General features: G+C 34.2%; 3 protein-coding genes across 5 annotated transcripts; 1 reads left to right on the forward strand and 2 right to left on the reverse strand.

The window, feature by feature from the left end:
- Window positions 1-1,134: 1,134 nt before the first annotated feature.
- LOC110943298 lies at window positions 1,135-3,064 on the reverse strand. Its single transcript, XM_035981070.1, has 4 exons — window positions 1,857-3,064; window positions 1,664-1,729; window positions 1,492-1,578; window positions 1,135-1,383 (listed from the first exon to the last, which is right to left on the reverse strand). Exons 1-4 carry the CDS (start codon window positions 1,911-1,913, stop codon window positions 1,135-1,137), a joined length of 459 nt encoding a protein of 152 aa, XP_035836963.1. The 5' UTR covers window positions 1,914-3,064.
- A 1,866-nt stretch (window positions 3,065-4,930) lies between these two features.
- On the reverse strand, window positions 4,931-12,304 carry LOC110943282 (TVP38/TMEM64 family membrane protein slr0305). Of its 3 annotated transcripts, none has more exons than XM_022185042.2 (10): window positions 11,571-12,304; window positions 9,915-9,976; window positions 9,702-9,756; window positions 9,520-9,618; window positions 8,798-8,884; window positions 8,434-8,550; window positions 8,158-8,250; window positions 6,359-6,389; window positions 5,323-5,553; window positions 4,941-5,184 (listed from the first exon to the last, which is right to left on the reverse strand). In XM_022185042.2, exons 1-9 carry the CDS (start codon window positions 11,682-11,684, stop codon window positions 5,369-5,371), a joined length of 843 nt encoding a protein of 280 aa, XP_022040734.1. In that variant the 5' UTR covers window positions 11,685-12,304; the 3' UTR covers window positions 4,941-5,184; window positions 5,323-5,368. The 3 variants fall into 3 exon arrangements, with proteins under 3 accessions (XP_022040722.1, XP_022040734.1, XP_022040728.1); XM_022185036.2 differs by having other exon boundaries at window positions 4,941-5,192; XM_022185030.2 differs by having other exon boundaries at window positions 4,931-5,553.
- A 779-nt stretch (window positions 12,305-13,083) lies between these two features.
- LOC110943310 lies at window positions 13,084-17,811 on the forward strand. Its single transcript, XM_022185063.2, has 3 exons — window positions 13,084-13,420; window positions 14,462-14,551; window positions 15,837-17,811. The coding sequence occupies exon 3, from the start codon at window positions 16,494-16,496 to the stop codon at window positions 17,583-17,585; it is 1,092 nt and encodes a 363-aa protein (XP_022040755.1). The 5' UTR covers window positions 13,084-13,420; window positions 14,462-14,551; window positions 15,837-16,493; the 3' UTR covers window positions 17,586-17,811.
- The last annotated feature ends 3,703 nt before the right edge of the window (window positions 17,812-21,514 follow it).

The raw sequence follows: 21,514 nt of genomic DNA on the forward strand, positions 1-21,514 counted from the left end.
AGGTCAGGCAACTTAGTGTTCGACTCAGAGGTTGTGTAGAGGCACCCCTTCAACTTTTTCATAACTCGATAGTTTCTGATATTAGAATCTAGAAATACAGTAATACACGAATTTTAGGGATATTAGTGATATCTTATATAGAGCTACATGTCCGACTTTTAATGAAAACAGTTCATTTATTGAGTAAAACTTAGGTAGTTATTCAATCATGGGTTAGTGAGCAAGGATCATGACAAGTGGGTAAGTGGACTGACTTAGAAATAAACTTAACATAACCGAACGATTATATTAATTTCTAAAAACCTAAGTTAGTTACTTGATCATCGCTTAGTGGCCCGATGATCATGGTAACGTGACTAAGAAGGCTGACTTCCACATTAATTCAGTATAACCGTCTTTTTATAGGTTTTTTTTCAAAAAATCTTATTCTTTTCCCGTTGTTATTTATATAACTGAATGCTATTTTGAATTTTCACTCTAAATAATAGAAAACTTATTATTTTAAAAAAACCTATAAAGGACTAAATATTTTTTTAAATACCCAAATAGGCCTCTTGTTTGAGAACACGGAATTTGTTAACATGAAACAGGATATTATTGGGTACTTAATTTTCTAGATTGTTTTTCTATGAATTATAGGTAACTAATTATATAACTGTTGAAGTTATGCATATCTGGAATTTTTTTTACGTATTTTGAAAGTAAAAGAAGATTTAACCTTTATAAACATACATACAAATTGGTGAAAACCGCTACCTACATTTTCTTTTTTTTTTTTCATAACAGTAATGTTTATTATTAAATAAACAATTAATCATCAACATATATGCTAAAACTTATTATAATAGTAACAAAAACAATAAGTTGTTATGTGTTAAATTGATTCGTGTGTTACTAAAACTGAATACCAACAATGAGTTAGGAAAACTTAATCTAACTGATTGGTTGATTTTGATGATAACACATTATGTAATATGTAATATAGTTAACATATAAAACATAGAAAAATAAATTGAAAAAAGGAAACTACATTTAAACTAAAAATAGTTGAACAAACAAACCTTAACAAACACTGACTTGAAAGGCAAAACATAAAAGATGACTATGACAAAACAGGACTTAAACTGAGTAAACTTAAAATTCAACCCATCCAACATGATCGTTGCAATTTTTAGTTATACGTGAAATTTTTGATCTTTTCAATGGACTATCCAAAGAGTCTGTTGTATCACTTAACTCAGACTCCAAATCATCTTGTTGTTTTGCCTTAAAATCATCTTTCTGACCATTCGAATCTTCACTTTGGGTAATATCAATGACCTCATCCCATTTCCAAGTTAGGAGCGCATGCTTTCTTTTAGCTTGTTTTTCTATGTTCTGAAACTACAAGAACTAAAAACATTAGTATAATACATTTAAAAAAAAACATATAGGTGTGAAACAATCATGATACACTTATGCAATTAAAACTTTATTTAAAAAAAACACCACCTGTTCAATAACCTCCCTATGCATTTCAGATTTGAATGGACTAAAATACTGTCCATATGAAATGATCTCTACACTTCCACTGTCCGTCTGAAACAATAAATTGATTGAATTTAACAAATCAGACTAAATATCAAAACAATTTTTATACATTAGCTGTGACTTAAAACGATACCTTCGGAGAATCTTTCATTGGGCTGCATATTTGATTCTTCTTCGGTGTCATTGCATCAAAACCCAGCTGAAAAAATTACAATTGCTACTATATATTAGAAGACTAAATATTTGGTGCAATTCACAAACAATTAGAAACCATCCACATGCTTTGCTAACTAATAATTTACATTCCAACTTACATTCCAACTTACTTTCATTGCAGGCTCATCGTCTTCATAAATGTCCACGAAGTCATCCGAGATATCCATTGTTGCAGATGTGTTGCTGTATGAATACAGGAAAAGCGAAAAAAAGACAGAAGATTACACTACCTGAACTTGTATTATATAGCCACCAAAATATGCAGTTAAGTGTCCACTACCCCACTAAGTCCCTGAAAATAAGGAACACATTTTAAACCGCATTGCAACCTGCATTTCTGATTGGTGCATCTTGATAAACTGCAGGAAACCGCAAGATCATGGGTGAGAGAGTGCTGAACTGCCGTGAACTGCTGCTTCTAGAAGGAATTTAGAGACTTTATACGGCTGAGATTAAAAGTTGAGGACTTTGAACGGCTGTAATTAGCCCAAAAGACGGTTAGCAACAACGGGAACAATATAATATAGAATGTTCAATGAACAGTTTGTGAATCATTCGTCGGAAAGTTTGTTTATGTATGTTCATTTGTTAAACGAACGAACACGAACAAGAAATTCCGTTCATTTAGCTAAACGAACAACGGATGTGTTCGTTCGTTTACGTTTGTGAACGTTCGGTAATGTGTTCATTTATGTTCGCTCCTTTGTGTTCATCTATGTTTGTTCACTTATTAAAGGTTTTTATATGTTATATTTTTATTTTATTGGCTTTAGTTTTTAAAAGTTTTGAACCCTAGTTATTCTATACGTCTCCGTGTCAACGTTCCTCATTTAAGTATTTCAATTTCACTTTATGTTAAAGCTTCAGAACTTTTTTTATTTTTGTGTTAGTTATGTTTGGGACAATTATGTCAGCTATGTTCAGATAAATATGTTAAGTACTTATTTAATTTTGGTTGATTCTTTGTAATCTTTGTGATGAGAAATGTAGATTTTATTCTAAAATGAATATATGTTCGTTTGTATTTGTTTGGGTGCATGAACATTCGTTTGTGTTCATGTATGTTCATGAACATTTGTTTGTGTTCTTGTGTTTGTTTGCGTTCGGTAAGTGTTCGTAAAGAGTTCATGAACACATTCATTTTCGTAATAATCGAACACGAACAAGAAATCTCGTTCGGTAAGCGTTCATGAACAATTCATTAACAAGTTTATTCTTTAATGAATGAACACGAACAAAGCCTTGTTCATGTTCGTTCGGTTCGTTTACAGCCCTAGATATTTTATAATCTCCTCAATTTTTTTACATTTATCATTATTATTTGAATACAATGTTAGAAATTAAATTTACACGTTTAAATTTACATGAACTCGTAAATAAAAAAAATTTACACATATGTAAGTTTGCCATTTACACATGTGTAAATTTGTTATATTTACACATATGTAAAAATCTAATAATATTTTGAGAGGAGAAATGAATTATTTGATGTTTTAAATTCTTTCTTTTGATGTTGTATCTTAATTACAATAAAGTTTGTATTAAAAAAATTGGTTTGATTGGTTTTTTTATTCGTTCTCACGGCTCTCGCAATATTTAGCGTTCTCAAAATAACTCTCCCCTATAATAGTTAACAGATCTACACAATAATGAAAAATAACAAAATGTTATCCTTTCAAAAATATTTTATAAAAAAAATAAACACCTAAAAAACAAAGTCTAGATTAATATGATATTTAATAAGTACAAACATAGAATAGTTAGTGACTCCAACTATGCTTGACGACCAAAGTTAAAACTTGGGGAACACGTAAATTATTAGTAAGAAGAAGAAAGAAAAGTGAAGTCGTTAGCTTCTTCAACACTCATTTCATACAAAGTGATACTTGGAGACAAAGTAAGACCGTAACCGACTAACTATACAATGATGAAAGTGATTATGGCAATGACATGAGATAGATGACAAATGAACTCGAATTTGAATCTTTTGAACGGAGTAATTGGGTATAAGACTGAATATAAGCTTTGTTTAAAAAAAATCATGAATATGAGACGGATATGATTTAAGTATATTGGGTCTGATTATCCGAAACACAAGTGTCCGTCTAATTGAATCATACGTATAAACATTTGTCTTTTGAATTTTATTTTTAATTTTTGCAATTGGATAGTAGAGTAATATAGTTATTTACTAGACTTTTTAGTTTTATGTTTGGAATTTATTTGGATAATTAAATTATTTTAATAATATGAATATTAGTAAATGTATTTGAGAATCCCAACATGTGAGCTTTACTAAACATGTAATTAAGTGGGTTAAATTATTCTATAAACACTGCTAAAAATAAGAAGTGTAAGAATGCATTATAGAGTGACAAGTGTTTAAGAACCTAAAACATAAACCTACTACACCAACAACCAAAACCTAAACACCCAACCCCACCCCGTTTGATACATTTCTTACGACTTCTTATTTTTAGAAGAGTTTGTATTTTATCCTAACCCACTAATTGTTTACTATGAAATATGTAAATATGGGAGACTTTATGTTTAAAAAATATAAACAGGAAGATAAGCTACAGGGGCGGATGTATTATGGAACAAGGGGTAGCCTCCGCTACCGCTTGGTCGGAAAATTTTTGACGTTTTTAATGTAAATTTTGGAAAAATTTGACGTTTTTTCGATTTCGTTACCGCTTATTTATGAAATGTTACCGCTTGGTCGGAATCCTAGATCCGCCACTGATAAGCTATTTAGAAATAAATAAACTTAGAGAAATGAGAGAAATGCAAATCATAATAAATTATATTTATAGGGCAATTATTGGAATAAAACCCATATTAGTTAAGAGAGACTAAGAAACCCAAATGAATGGACCTCCTTTTGTCACGTGTTACATTTTTTTTACAAACGTGTTACGTGTAACAACCAAAGGCTGCCACGTGTTACGTAACAACTTTTATTTTTTCTAGAAAAAATTGAAAGTCTGCAAAAGCTGTTACATGTCACACATGGCAACCTCTGGTTGTTACACGTAACACAATCTGCAAAAAGATGTAACACGTGACAAAATGAGGTCTATTTATTTGGGTTTTTTAATTTTCTTAACTAATATGAGTTTTCTTTCTATCCCTTCCCGTATATCTATCTAACCATCAGTGAAATTTCTCTTGACAAAAGTAATTTCTTCTAATAAAATAAAATAACTAATATATATAAAAAGTCGTTCGATACAAAACCACATTTTAGTGAAGAACTGTGATATCCGGATAAAAGAACTGTGATATCCGGATAAACACTTCTACATATTGCTTTAGCTGTTATAAAGTACAAAACGAATCGCCTATCCTAAGCGCCTAAGCATACTACCATTCTACCATCAACCGTTGGGCTTGATCAATCCCCATCGCCCGCTCCAAAGAAAAAAGGCAGGTCAGCTACTAATCGTAAAAAAGCAAAGTTAACTCTCAGTCACCTTTTTGTTTATAATAAGGTAGTTAAGATTTCCTTTTGTTTTTTTATATAATTTTTTGATTGTGTTCTTGGTGTTCATTTTGGTAACTTTTCTATCTTACCTTATTCTAAAAAGGGAAAGAATTTACAACGACAGAAGAGCGTGAATCAAACGAGATCGTCTACAGTTGAGTCCATTGTAGTTATCAAAGGTCTATGGAGACCGAGTGCTGAATCGTTTATAATAGGCAGCCCGGGTGAATCTAAATCTATACCGTCTATACCACCGTTTTCAGCCAGAGCTTTTTCCAGAGAAGCTTTTGCAACTTTAATGATGTAAACTATCATCATCACTGTTTATCATATGAACCAAAAAAGACAGAATGTTATGGGTGGATGGATGATATAAGGGCATTTAACTAGAAGTAGCAAAATGAGCGGGTGGATAACGGGTCGGGTTAGCCCAAAACACTTTGTACAAACATTTTTAAATGATTAGTGTCAATTAAGTTTACAAAAATTAGATTGGGTTAAGAGTAAATTCCATTTTTGTCCCTGATGTTTGGCCAGTTTTGCGACTTTCGTCAAAATGTTTGTTTTTTCGCATCTGGATCCAAAAGGTTTGAAATCTTGCCATTTTCATCCAGCTCGTTAACTCCGTCCATTTTTCTCCGTTAAGTTGGTGGTATTTTCGTCTTTTTTGTTAACTTAAAGGACAATTCGGTCTTTTGGATACTTGTACACTATGCTAAATGCTTGTACATAAAGTGAAAAAGACTGAATTGCCCTTTAAGTTAACAAAAAAGACGGAAAACCCACTGACTTAATGGAAAAAATGGATGGAGTTAACGAGTCGGATGAAATTGGCAAAATTTCAAACCTTTTGGATCCAGATGCAGAAAAATAAACCTTTGGACGAAAGCCGCAAAACTGATCAAACCTCAAGGACAAAAATGACATTTTACTCATTGTTTTAATAACAGCCTGAATTTCACTAAAAAAATACTTTTTTTAATTCAACTGTGTTGACCTGTTAATATACAAAACAAAAGCGGAATCGACCCATTTATAAGTAAGTGGGTCAAAATTGCCGTCACTAGACTGGAATACGCATGCAGGAACAAATGGTAAACAAAAAAACATATGGTTTTTATTTACCTGATATTGTGAGGCCTAAAGCCATAAACATCTGCAATAAAAAAACGAGTTTGTCAGCGTGGGAACGGGGAAACAGATATCATGTGACACGTAGACATTTTGGATTATTATTATTATTTGTTTTCTTTTCAAAATTAATCGCATATGTGACCAAGAATGATCACAAATAGTTAATCTATAAGACAATGATTGGAGCTGACATATTTAATGGAGAATTAAACATTAAATATGATAAAATGTGAAAGCTTTACACCAGCAATTTTATATCTTTTATCGTCAGCGGGTCAATTTAGGCTTATAGTCCAGTGAGTACAGTTTAAAAATTGGTGAAACTGGAATCGGGTTGAAAGTCATCCAAAATGTATTCGAAATGCATAAAACATATGAGAGCGTTTTATACAATAAAAAAGACTATGATAACAATAATTTAGTTTTCTAAGCATACTTGAAATCTTGACGCAATAATTATTTGTGTATTTAAGAAAAGGGAAGACAAAAAATGTATATGGGACAGGACAGTCCGACTCACTTTGAGCGATGAAAAAGGTTGCTTGTAATATAACTCACAATTAAATGCTGACTTGGTCACTTTTTCTTGAAACTTAACTTTTGAAGGCCAAGCACTTTATATAATATAAAATTAGAAATCGCAAGTTATTATGCATGCACTAGGGGTGTGCACGGTTCGGTTTGGTTCGGTTTTATCGTAAAACCGAAACCATAGTTATTGAAGGCGCTAGGCGCACTCAAGGCGCGTAGGTCTCGCCTGAGGCCTAGGCGCAAGGCGCAAAAAAAGGCGAGGGCCTGAGGAAAAAAAAGCGCACAATGAAAAAAAGTTTAAAATATTTTATGTATTAGAGAATTAATACCATTCTTCAAATAAAATAAACTAAAGCTATTATATGACATTTAATATCATCTGTTCGGTAGCAAAAGTTCTAAAGTATTAGTGTAGAAAAGTAGTTTTCCGTTTTCCTTGTATAAAAGCAGAAATCTGGCTAAAATCTTGTCGGAATTTAGAGAGTTTGGCCGGAGACTCTCTGGAATCTAGGAATCTCGCCGAAATTTGTGCCTGAACCTTCACCTAGAGAATTAAAGCGTAAATGCCTGACTTAAAGCGCAATGGCCTTGCCTAGCTTGGAAAATGGGCCTAGGCGCAAGAGGCGATGGCTTTTAATAACTATGACCGAAACTGTAACCGAAATGTTCGGTTTTCAGTTTTTGAAAACCGTTCGGTTTCGTTTTGTCGGTTTCGGTTTTTTCAGTTTTAGCAACGATTCAGTTCGGTTTTCGTTTTTTTTATTATACGAAAACAAAAGGTATAATCCAAGATTTAATAATCTTTCTTAGATGTTTACACTTAAGTTATTATATTTAACCTTTTTAATTAATATTGTTCACATAAATCTAACCTTCTAATCTATTTTTGTGTTTCTCCAAAGTTTTTATTAATCGATTTTCTTTTATAATACTTTGAAAATCATTTAATTTTTAAGTTAAATTTTGTAATTTCTTGAAGGTAATAGATAAATCATTTCAAAGACAAATAAACAAGTTAATGTTTTTATTATAAATAGTTAACATTCAAGAATAAAATTTATAATTCACAAATCAATATAACAAACATTAAAAAAAAAAAAAAGATTTTTTTAGGTTATTCGGTTCGGTTTGGTTTTTTTCGGTTCGATTTGGTTTTTTTCGGTTCGGTTAAATCGTTTTTTTTCGGATTTCTGCTCACCCCTGGAATGCACTTATACTAATAAGATACAAAGTATACACAATACAAACATGTAACTTACCCAACGAGTTTTTGATATCCCATGCCATCCATGAGTAACATCAGAAAGGTCCTTGAGAGTTGTTCCGATATACACGAACACAAATGTAATTGGCTGCAAGCAACAAAGAGTCATAATCATAAAATAAAGGAGACAAGAATTAAGAATATAAGCCCATTGACAAAATGACAACTTTTTTCACTCAATTAGTGATCAAAGAATCGACTATCAAACAGTGATCGATGACAAGAAATTTTAAAAGTAGATATAAGTCATAGAAAATGAGAAGACGCATACCATCATCCCCAGCCAAGTGGCCAACATATATTCCCATAAGCGAACAGGAGTAACAGACAACAGATAATTCAAGACGTTAAATGGAAGCAACGGAACAAAACGAAGCAGCAAAACAATCTGTGAAAGAGAAAAATAGTCATTAGACATCTAAATTCTAAATAGAGAGAAAACATGACATTTACTAGCAAAAGAAACACACTGCATCCAACAGTTTTGAATGTTTGCAGAATGTAAAACTTTAATGCATCTATTTGACATTGTTATTCAAAGAGAACAAAACATACGGTTGTTTTTTTATGGATTGAACTTAGCGAAAGAAATAGGAAAAGGTAATTTGTAAGATTAACATGCAATTACAGCATACCTTGAAGCCGGATCTCTGTATTGCAATAGCTATAGCCTGAAACTTGGGATATTTCTTTAACTTAGAAGTGACATAAGACCGCCCTATCTGCATATACAAGGCCACATTAATTAAGAAAACAAGATAAAAATGCCCACAATTATATTCTAGAAAAGGTTATGATTTTTTAAATGCAAATTATATCGTTCTATGCATAGTTATTAAAGGCGCTAAGCGCACTTAAAGCGCATAGGCCTCGCCTAAGGCCTAGGCGCAAAGCACAAAAAAAGCGAGGGCCTGAGAAAAATTAAGCGCATAATGAAAAAAAGTTAAACTATATTATGTATTAGAAAAAGAACACTATTCATCTAATAAAATAAACAAAATCTATTATATAAAACTATACATCATCTATTTAGAACCAAAAGTTCTAAAAATATTAGTGTATTAGTGTAGAAAAATAGTTTTCCTTGGATAAAAGTAGAAATTTGGCTAGAATCTTGTTGGAATTTAGAGAATTCGGCCGGAAACTCTCCGGAATCTAGGAATCCCGCCGGAATCTCCGCCTGAACCATCACCTAGAGAATTAAAGCGCAATTTCCTCTACTTAAAGCGCAACTACCTCGCCTCGCCTGAAAAATGGGCCTAGGCGCAAGAGGCGATGGCTTTTAACAACTATGGTTCTATGTGTGCATTTTTTAAATGTTAGTTTCAATTTCAACTATTTTGAAAGTAATAATTACCGTTTTGCCAACAAGGAAAGCAGCCGTTGCACCAAGGGTCGCACCAATAGAATCAGCAACAAATCCTACTGGCAGTCCAAAGAGATATCCCCCTCCAAGCTAATAAATACGTTAGAAACAAACACTAAGGACAAATTTACAAGTTTAGATGAAAAGGCAAAGAGGATGTGTTCAGTTCTCACCGTAAGCACTGAAGCCGGAACCGCAAACACCGTAAGAGGGATATACGCAAGGGCACTAAAATTCAAGAGCATAAGATGTAAGACATAACATATGACTAGATGATGCATGAGAACAATTAATACGAAAATAGTTGATAAACTCATAAAACATAAGCTACTGCAAAAGAAAAATGTCTATATCGTAAAACACACAGGAAACAGAAAATATCTTACAGAACAAGTGGACCCCAAGGACCCAACTCCTCCTTAATCCACAACAAAAAGTTCTTCAAAATCTGCATAACATAACACCAACATCAAAACTGGTGCATACACTGAAAGTTTTAGCAAGCCCAAATTGTTCAAAGAATTAAAATAAATGACACATAGCATGTCCACATAAAGTGATTAATACATTATTGATTATTCTGTACTTTATATTCTTAAAATTAAATAAAACTCCTAATTCTAGGTATTTAATTGAGAACTTAAACTCATTTTCCTGAAATTATTAACTAACAACGTCTCAGATGCATATCTGTACCCACGGAAATTAAGCTGTCATACACCAACATCAAAAGTAAGTGAACATCAGTGGCGGATCCAGGGGTGTTTTTGGGGGTTCCCGGGAACCCCCTCGGTTTGGAAAAAAATGAAAAAAAAAATAGTTGAGTTTTTGTAGATTTTTTAAAAAATAGTGAGAAATTAGTGAAAATCTACCCTAAGTAGTTAATGCGGTAAAATATCGGATATCGGTCAAGGACTGATATTTGAGATATCGGTTATTGCGGTGGGATATCGGTGGGATATCGGTAATTATAATATCATGTTAAATTTATATATATAGCAATTTAACACTAGCAATTGTAACAAGTAAGAACCGAGTAAGGGGCTGTTTGGTAACTTCTGAATAGTTAAGTGCTGAACCAGTAAGATGTCTGAACCATTAAGAGCCAGTATAATGCTTAACCGTTCAGAGGCAAATGTCTGACCAATTCAGATTATAGGTCTTAACCATTCACACTCGGTATAATGCTTAACCATTCAGAGGCAAATAACCATTCAGACATCTGCTCGCAAAACAAACAGTCTGAACCATTAAGTGTTGAACCAGTAAGAGGTCTGAACCATTAAGAGCCTCATTAAGAGCTAAACAAACAGCCTCTAAGACTTAAAACACTAACATTTAACAGTAACAACTAACAATTAAGACTTAAAACACTAATAGCAACAATAAGAAGAAAAATGAACGGTAGAAATAAGAAGAATGGTACTTATATCGGGAAAATCGGTGATTTATCGATCAAATACCGGTCCTATATTGGTCAAATATCGGACAATATCGCTGACATTATCGGTACCGATATTCTGACCAATATTTTGTACTGCTATCTCGGCATGGGACCGATAACCGATACATCACTGATATATCGGTTGATATATCGGGATATTAACTACATAGAATCTACCAAAAGGAACCCAGTCAAAAAAATTAGGTCTTGCTTCAACGACGACCTATTATTCATAGAATAAAGATGAATGACACGTAGCATGTCCACATTAACTGATCAATACATAAAAAAATCACCAGCTTGTCATTATTCTGTAATTCATAGTTTAACAAAACTCTTAAGTCAAGGTATTCAAATAGGAACTTAAACTCAATTTCTGAAACTATTAACTAGCAATATCACACATATCTATAACCATGAAAAGGAAGCTATCATACATAATCTGCTGCCTATTTCATCAAACTTATCCCCAAACCTATACATACAACCAATAAACATCACAACAAAGTCTTTTATCATCCTAAACTCAACCAAACACAATACACTAATGACTAAACACCAAAATCATGTAACAAAAACAGCAAAAACAAACCATTACCTTCTCTACCGGAAGAGAGTAACACGCAAAACCAAAAGCAGCAAGAAGCAAAAGCAACACAGAGGTGCGTACAACAGACGACCACGTGAAGGCGAACGAAACCTTCAATTTCATGGCCGATAACAACCGGCGACGCCACGGCCGGAAATCCTCGTCGTCTTCGTCGCCAATTAGGTCTTGCTTCAACGACGACCTAGCTCTTAATCCTACTACGTTCGCCAGATCTGTTGATTTCACAACCGAACTAATTGTAATTTGTACATAACTTCGATCGAATTCAATATCTTCAGTGACTGTAATTGTAGAATCATGAAGATCTGAGATGATTGAAGTTCGTCAGATCTGTTGATTTTACGATCGAACTAATTGTAATTTGTACATAACTTCGGTCGAATTCAATATCTTCAGTGACGGTAATCGTCGAATCATGAAGATCTGAGATGATTGAAGTTCGTCAGATCTGTTGATTTTACGATCGAACTGATTGTAATTTGTACGTAACTTTGATTGAATTGGAAACTTCGGTGACTGTAAATGAAGAATTGAATCGTGAAGATCTAGATGATTGAAATTCGTCTCCGGCGATCGGATTCAGATTTGGATTTGTCAGAAATCTAGTGAATTTGCAGACCTGATTGATTCCGGTGGATCTCACTCACCTAAAGTTTCTCAGCTCGTGTAGTGATGATGAGTCGGTACCCCGTTCCCGCCTCATCTTGGGCTTATACGGGCCTACCTCTTTGTACATGGGCCTATGACCTAGTTACTGGTTTGTACTTTGTAGTAAGGTGCACAAAAAACCCGAACCCAGATATTAGAAAAACCGAGTTTTTTAAACCCAAACCCGACACTACCCGTAGGGTAGGGACCGGTATGCATATTTTGTTCAATATCCGAACCTGAACACGGGTTTTTTCATACCCGGTTTGTACCCGGGTTTTCAGCGTATCCGGGTTTCCATGAAACCCGTACCTGGGTTTTTGTAACCTGTAACTGGGTTTTCGTAATACCCGGACCCGGATTTTCATAACACCCGGATCCGTTGTGTACAATAGCTTTTTTTGAACGTTTAGAGCTTGTGTGAGGCTTTTATTAGCAAGTTATTTTTATATTGAACTTAATGATAGCCTGAAATGGTTAAATGTGTAGTAATATATAACCGATTGATTGCTTGTTCGTTGCTGATATCTGTGTTTGTAAGTGTTTGATATTACAAAACTTGAGCTCTCATGTAATGTTTGAAGGATGATAATGGCATCATAATCTTTGGCTCATCTTTGTTTTAGTAAAGTAATAAATTAGTAAGTTGTGTTGTGTTATGGTATAAACCCAAAAAAAATTGAGGAAGAAAAAGACTAAAGAGTGTTAAACTTTGATGGGATGGGAGTACATTTGCATATTTACTATCATATGCTAGGCACATGACTAGAGTTAAATGAGAAATTGGATGGATTAGTGTAATAAACAATAAGCGAACTGTAACACCCCGAAACTCGAATTATTTAGTTGCTAGAATGTTACCACATCTAAAAGAAGGAAATGTAATAACTAGGTTATTAAACCTAGTTAAATGCTTTGTTAAAAGAAATAAGGATATAAATTTGGGTTAAGTATGAACAAGGGAGAAACATGAGGGGTTGAAAATGGGCAAAGAGAAAGGCAAAATATAAAACAAAAAAATTAAAAATCACACAACCCATTCTGGGCGTATGTGTGTGTGTTCGAGCAGAGGAGAAGAAAAGAGGGGGAAACCCCTCATGAACCCTAATCAACGAAATTGGATGCGAATTGGGCTGAATTCGAACTTGCATGAGTCGAAATAGTGATTATCTAAGCAAGCTTTAGCCAAGGTATGCCTTAATTCTCTGATTTGATGAACAACCATGAAGGGTTTCGATGAATTCGTGAGTTTGGTGTAATTGGGATGAAAGCTTGCTAATATTATCTTGTTTAAGTTAAGTCTTGGTTGAATTTTGAGGTATCTTGGTGATTTAGTATGAAACCCACTTGTATGTTAAAAGATGGTTATAAAGTTGTGAAATTCTATTTGCAAATTAGATAAATGTTGATGATATTATGATTAATAGGTGATTTAGAACAATATGCATATGGCTAGGGTGGCAAATTGTGAAGTTGGGATTTCTTATGTGAATCAATGGGTGAACTAGGAAGAATGTGCTACAATTAGTTGTACAATGTGCACCAAATGGTGTACGCACGCCAAGTGTTTGATGAAATGTCTAAGTGACGTTTGGGATATGAGAATTATATGAAACGACTTGAGATTATGAATAAATTGTGGAAAGACGAGGTAGTAGCAAACTAACTTGAATAGTGTGCCTTAGGTAGAATTCGTATGAGTATTCGGAAAAATGTATATTTCGATAAAGGTTATGTATTAGGAACTTGTATCTTGTGCTTGAATGGTGTAATGCTCGCCTTGTATTTGATGCGCTTGAATCATGGTAATTAAGAGTGAGTGTGTATGATATGTGAAACGAATAGTTAATTGGTAAATAATAATGTCGGAAGTTATGTCATATTAATACCATGGATTATATTGTCAAATGCAAAATCATAAAACAATTACATGTGAAGGTATATGTAAGCAAATGTGTATGCGAGTATGATTATGTGCTCATGTGATTGTAAGTACATTTGCGTCATAAGTACGAAATGTATATAGTGTCGTATGGTATGTGCTAAATTAATATGCGTTTTATGCGTTAACATGATGGATTACATGAGTTTGAAAATATTTGATTTCGGATGTATGCTTTATGTTTACTAGACTTGACCATGAAAGTCAAATGTGAGCTATGCTTTTGATATGACCATTTATATGCAAAATCGTGTACACTAACAAGGATGTGATTGCGGTGACACGAAAGCGTTAGGGATCACATGGAAATGGACTCAAGCAAGAAAGACTAACGGGTCAAGAGGAGACAAGGAAGGGAATACGAAAACGGACGCTCAAGGTAAGTGATTCCGTAATCACTTCTTAGTTGTTTATGTAATGTTATATGCAATTTAATTATATGTGATAATTGAGGTCGAATAGGAATGAATTGTATGATGTCAATGAAGTATTAAACAGATCTTAGTTTTGATCCGAGCAAGATAGGTGTGATTAAGAAATTGTAGCTAAGTAGTGGAATTGGTTACTTATGTAAGGAATTCCTTTGTTATTATGGATAGAGCATAGTTGACTAAAATGCCCTTGATAGGTATATCGGGCAAACAACCTTAGAAGTCGTTTGGAAACGAGCTATTCGATTAGAGTAATGTCTTGGACAAGTATGAAAGCGAAGTATAGGGTTTGGTATGTCATGGTCCACTTAATGCGCAAATACCCATAACGGGTCAAAAATAAGCCTTTGAGCGAAAATGGGTTAAGAGGATGCAAGACGTCCGAGAATTTAATCTTTTATGATAGGTGCCAATGAAATTATTAAAGTTCATATGAGATTAAGGTCAAATAAACACATTATGTTAATAAATGCACGAACGGGTCAAATAGTTAGAAAATGATAATATGTCGAATGCACGTAAGTTAAGAATTTCCTTAATCCGGAGGTAGGATTTTAAGTTAATATGATAGAATGTGAATTTACAAGCATGTAGGAAGAAACGGGAGGTTAAACGGGTAAACGGTTCAAAAGTTATGCGAGTTTTAGTGCGTTCGAACGACGAAAACAACACAGCAGGAAAACTGATTTTCGAGAGGCCGTAGCCTACGCCCAAGTAGGCCGTCGCCTACGACCCCTGGAAAGTCAGTTTTTGCTGACGGGTTATTTTGCTGCCTACGGAGGTTTTTGGCTACGTGTAAATGCAAGGGCCGTCGCCTACGACCCCTAGGGCCGTCGCCGACGCCCTCCCCATGTCCAAAAGGCTGAAATTTAGTTATTTATGTTAATTATGCATCGTAGACTTCGGTATATTACCCGTGGTCTATGGTGAGCCTTCCAATCATGATTTTGAGTGTTCCCTTGACGCTTATGAGTTGTAAACCTAAGTCTAAGACCCATGTAAATATTGTATGATTATGTAAAGATGTAGGAAAGGTATGTACGTATGTAGTTGTGTATGTATGTATGTGTAAAGACATGTATGAGTGTATGCACGTAAGTAAAGTTGTAGGAAAGGTATGTATGTATGCAGATGTGCATGTATGTTTGTATGTAAGTACGTATGTATGCATGAATTGATATGTTAGAATTTTAACGTTACTAATTATGCGTTTGAGGTCGGTATGTAATGCAGGAATGAGTACATCGGATTCTTATGAAATTTAAGCTGAATCCGGAACAAGAGAAGGAGAAGGGTTATTCGAATGGATCAAGTTACATTATCGAACGTTATTCAATCTTTAATTATTTGAGATTAATGTTATATGATGTTGTCATCGACTAATGGCTAAGTTGTATGTGATGCCCACAGGTACTACACGGACTTGTTCTGCTGCTAAGGAAGTGAAGCGGACGTAGATCGAGTCAAGAGCAAGGATTGTACGGATAGATCGGTCACATAGTTGAAGTATATAATGTCTAGAAATCTAAATTTTAGTATGAATGTGATACGGATCCCCCATGATCCACCCAACTATTAGCCCCATGTTCTCCTGATCAATCCCACGTTTATTTGCATTAGTTGTTAGTCTTTTATTTTTGTTATTTCAATTCCTAGAAGTTAGTGGGTAGTTGAACCACTAACCCTTCTTCCTTATTTCCTGCATTGCATTACGTGCATATTTGTAAGCCTTTAAAAAGGCATGTTTGGTGTTTTAATGGAGAACATGAAAAATTGATCAAAAAATCTCTTAAGTTTACTGTTCTTATTGTTCTTTTATTTTGGGAGACCACCGATCTCGAACTCGGTTCTATCATTTGGTGCTTTCATTCTTCGTCTTCACCTCCCGACATGCCGCCCCGTCGTGAACCCACCTCCGATAACCCTTCCACAGATGATTTGCTTACCTCCCTCGCCGAATCCGTCAACAAATTGATCACCTCCAACACCGCAGCCACCAACCAGATGGTTTCCGGTCAAGAGCAACACAACGCTCATCTGGATATCATCATCAAACAGTTGGCAGCTCAATATGAGCAAACAAACAACCTCATTGCTACCCTTCTTCGCCCCGATCCGAACAGACCTGGCCCTTCCGGGTCGAACACTCCGCCACCTCCACCACCGCCACCTCCACCACCACCGCCGCCGCCACCACCACCTCCTACCAATCACAACCCCAAACCACCGAAGATTACCCTTCCCATGTTTGATGGTTCGAACCCATTGGATTGGCTCTTCCAAGCCAATAACTACTTTAACTACTACTCCGTTTCAGACGCTCAACGGCTTTATTTAGCTGTGTTCTACTTCACCGGTGATGCACTGAGTTGGTACAAGCATCTCTCCAACAACAGGTTACTCGGAAGTTGGTCGGAATTTTCCCGATCTTTGGAGCTCCGATTTGGTCCTTCTTCCTACGAGAATCACCAGGCGACCCTTTTCAAACTCCAGCAAACAACCACTGTGGCCGCGTATCAAACTGAGTTTGAACGACTCACCAACAGGGTCATCGGTTTATCGCCCGAGACACTGAAGAATTGTTTCATTTCCGGCCTTAAACCGGACATTCAAAGTGAACTAGCTATCCATCATCCTCAAACATTGCATCAAACATATGGATTAGCTCGTTTAATTGAAGACAAGCTTCATACCGGGATTCTTTCTCCGACTGTGGAACTGAGTCCGAGTCAACTCACACCGGCGTCAACTCCATCACACCCGTTGAAGCGCCTCACTCAAGCAGAAATGCAAGCCAAGAAAGCTGCCGGCATTTGTTTCCATTGTGACGAAAAGTTCCAGCCGGGGCACCGTTGCAAAACGCCACAATTCTTATTGTTTGAACCACCAACGGAACCGCCATGGGCCGCCTCGACTACACATGTGGGTCGTGAGGACACGACCCGTTTTAATGGGGCGGGTATTGATACGGATCCCCCATGATCCACCCAACTATTAGCCCCATGTTCTCCTGATCAATCCCACGTTTATTTGCATTAGTTGTTAGTCTTTTATTTTTGTTATTTCAATTCCTAGAAGTTAGTGGGTAGTTGAACCACTAACCCTTCTTCCTTATTTCCTGCATTGCATTACGTGCATATTTGTAAGCCTTTAAAAAGGCATGTTTGGTGTTTTAATGGAGAACATGAAAAATTGATCAAAAAATCTCTTAAGTTTACTGTTCTTATTGTTCTTTTATTTTGGGAGACCACCGATCTCGAACTCGGTTCTATCAGAATGCTGTGAATTCTTTTATAGAACGTTTAACATTTTTAGAATTTGGAACCTTCGTGAAAGTAATGTCGTTAATAAGGAAAGAAATTTTAAAGCTCTTTTTCCGCTGCGTCATTTTTAAGGTTAAACGTGTTAGGGTGTAACACGAACTAACTTCTTTATCAGTGTTGTAAAAATTAGGACTACTCGGCGATTAATTGCTAGTTAGCCGTTAATGATGTACCGGTACCGAAAATCTCTAAAAGTGGGTACCGGTACCGAATATATCCGATATGGTTAGGTATTGGTACGGTACGGGTATTTGAGGGTAAAAACCGGTAAATACCGGTACCATTTGCTCATCCCTAGCCGGTAACTAAGTAATTTTTTGTTAATCGGTCCATTAATCGCTAGTCGCTCTAATCGACCCTAGCCGGACCTAGTCCAATAGCCAAAAATCGTCGATTCCGACCATATTCTGGCCAAAAACCTGTAAATTTCAGTCAGTTTCTAACCAAACCATGTGGATTCTGGTGATTAATTTTGTATAATTAAAAAATTAAGTTGAAGAGAGGTTAAAACCTGTCTTCAAAATATTTACCTATAAAATATGTATATGTGTATATAAAACTATAAATTATATATCTTTAATTCTTTATAGTATTATTTGATATTCACGTTGGTGTAATATACACGTTTATTCAACCCAACTTAAAACAGTTAAACTAATACTCGCCAATAAATATTACTTACTTTGAAGCATTCAATTAAAAAAAAATCATATGTGACTGTTGATAGCTGCCAAGAGTAAAAAGAGTATTTTTTTTTTTTAAATGGTTTTAAAATACCTAACAATTCAACAATCTATCTGGATTTCAATGGTCACACTCCCTAATACCTTGACTATAAAAAATGCCTTTCAAACTACTTTCGGATTTTGATAAGAGAAGTCTCGAAAACTCTTTTAAAACTCTATACCCAACAATTTATCTAGATTTCAATGGTCTCACTCCATTATACATTGACTATAAAAAATGCCTTTCAAACTACTTTGAGATTTTGACAAGAGAAATCTCAAAAATCATAAAAAATACTAAAGCCGGTATAAACCGTTATTTAGATACCATTCAGCATTCACCCAACTTTCAAAGAATCCAAATTCTTGTAAAACTTAAAACCCAAATAAGTAGGGGTGTGAATTTCTGACACGACTTGAAAATACGATATGAACCTAACACGAAATTCGTGGGTTTGGGTTTAGTCTAAACGGGTTCGGGTTAGTTTCAGGTTAAACCCACGAACCCGTTTAGGTTAACAGGTCGGATTTGGGTCAACCTGGTCAGTTTGACGGGTTGACCCGTTTAACACATTTATATTATATTAATTTTTTTACAATATAGTTTCTGTCATAATTTAAATAGAATGTGTATTTTATGTCATAATTATCACTTAAAAAGAAAAATTAACATGAGATTTTATAATTTAAATATAATTGAGTTATATAAATTAGTGTCACTTAAAAAGAAAAATTAACATGAGATTTTATAATTTAAATATAATTGAGTTATATACATTACTGTTTTTTAAGTAAATTTTAACTTTAATATATTAGTTTCATAAAAAAAAAAAAAAATTCGGGTTGAACGGACCGTGTTCGGGCCAACCCACAAAACTTTGGGTCGTGTTCGGGTTAAAATGTATGAGACGATTTTCAGGTTCGGGTTCGTGTAAAATTTTCGGGTTTGGGTCAGGTTGAACCCACCAACCCGCAAACACGACCCGTTTAGCACCCCTACAAATAAGTCATCATTTAAACAAGAGTTAACTTCAATTTTGCTTTCTCTGATTTGGTCATTTTAATGGTTTTATCCCAATAGTTTAAAAATAGTCATTTTCCTCCCTGATATTTCTAACTTATCGTTATTTTGCTCCCTGCCTCTAACTCCATCCAAAAAATACATTAACTAGAGTGGTATTTTGGTAATTTCATAGATAAAAGCAAGGGCATGTAAGTCTTTTCACCTAAATAAATCTATAACTTGTTTATTTACATGTATATGAGTAACTAGGTTATAACCCGTGAATACTCACGGGTTGTTAATTTATCTTTCTAAACAAAAAAATATATACATATATATTAATAAACGAAAAATTGTATGATAAATAAGGTGTATAAATAAATGACATGTGTATACTTCTGATATAAATGATTTATGTTAGTTATCAAAAACGGACTGTAGGGATAAAATTATAATGGCAATCTGAATTTAAAATATTAAAAAAACAAACGCATTGTACCACAAACGTAAATAAAGGGGGATCGAAAAGTAAATGTAAGATATATGTTTTTTTCGGGTTTTAAATAAAAACTGAAAGTCTATTACTGTAGTGCTTCTGCTTGCTGGAGTTTCGTAACAAATAACTTGGAATTCGTTTTAGACCAGTTGAAAAAACAATCGTCACCTAAGGAAATATGTTCAGCTTCAAGTATATCATGCCATCCAACAACACCGTACCTATGGTTGATAAAATATGAAAAAATTTGTTAGTAATACATATACAAATAGGGTGAAAGATAAATAATAAATAAGATAATAAATTGATTGACAAACCTTCTTTGACCATCAATATTGTGTGTACGGAGATTCTTAACCCAAGTATTTCCTTTAACAACTTTGATCTTTACTTTAGAAAACTCATTTAAACCACTTAAGTCAGTAATCAATTTGGGAAGAATCTACATTTTGTAAGAACATTAAAAATATGTAAATGTTATTAAATGCAAAAAACTAAAAATTAACAAAAAAATAAACATGAAACAACATAGTATAATACCAATTCATTAGTTACTGTCATTGCGAAAAAAGGATAGTTCGGATCGTCACTAACTTGTCGATAACCTTCCACATTGCTAATATGTTCATATTCTTGCCCAATCAAAGGAGTGTTGTTTAACAAAACTTGACGACCGTGTTTATTGAATATGGTAATATTAAAATGTTTCACGTCGTTTATTTTAAAACAAAAAATATCACCAGGATTTAACCTTAGATCTTCAATAATTTAAACCAACCATCAGCAAAACAATAATTTGGACCAATCTTTCTAATACGGACTTCCCATTTATGATTCTCGGATACGTTAAGTATAACCTTGTTATCCGGTAAAGGATAATCATAATGTTTTGAAAGAAAAGTATCTGGTAGAACCTGTAAAAAATCAATTATTACAAATTTATGAGTATTATGTTTTTAATAAATCGAGATAAAAAAAAATAAAAATCTATAATAAAATTACGTACCATTGGACTTTGTAAAGGATTTTGAATAATTTTACAAAACGGTTTCCCCCACTCTTTATTTGGATCATGACAGAAGAGCTTGAACTTGAAAGTACGATCACCAAGATAGTTGAAAATAATGAAGAAAGATCCATGGCCAAAGTAGTTTAAAACCTCAGACCATCCATCCGTAAAATAGAATACATCTTCTATTAATTTGATAACAACACACCATGAATGCGTTTCATCAAATTTAAGACTAACAGTTGAGGATTCTAACTTATTCATCCATATAAATCTACTCATACATATAGGTATTGCCTGAAAACCAAAAAAGAAACGGAAAATTTATTTCGAATAAAAGATAAAACAATACGAA

The sequence above is a fragment of the Helianthus annuus genome, chromosome 1 (assembly GCF_002127325.2).
Source record: "Helianthus annuus cultivar XRQ/B chromosome 1, HanXRQr2.0-SUNRISE, whole genome shotgun sequence".
In the NCBI taxonomy this organism is placed as follows: Eukaryota; Viridiplantae; Streptophyta; class Magnoliopsida; order Asterales; family Asteraceae; genus Helianthus; species Helianthus annuus.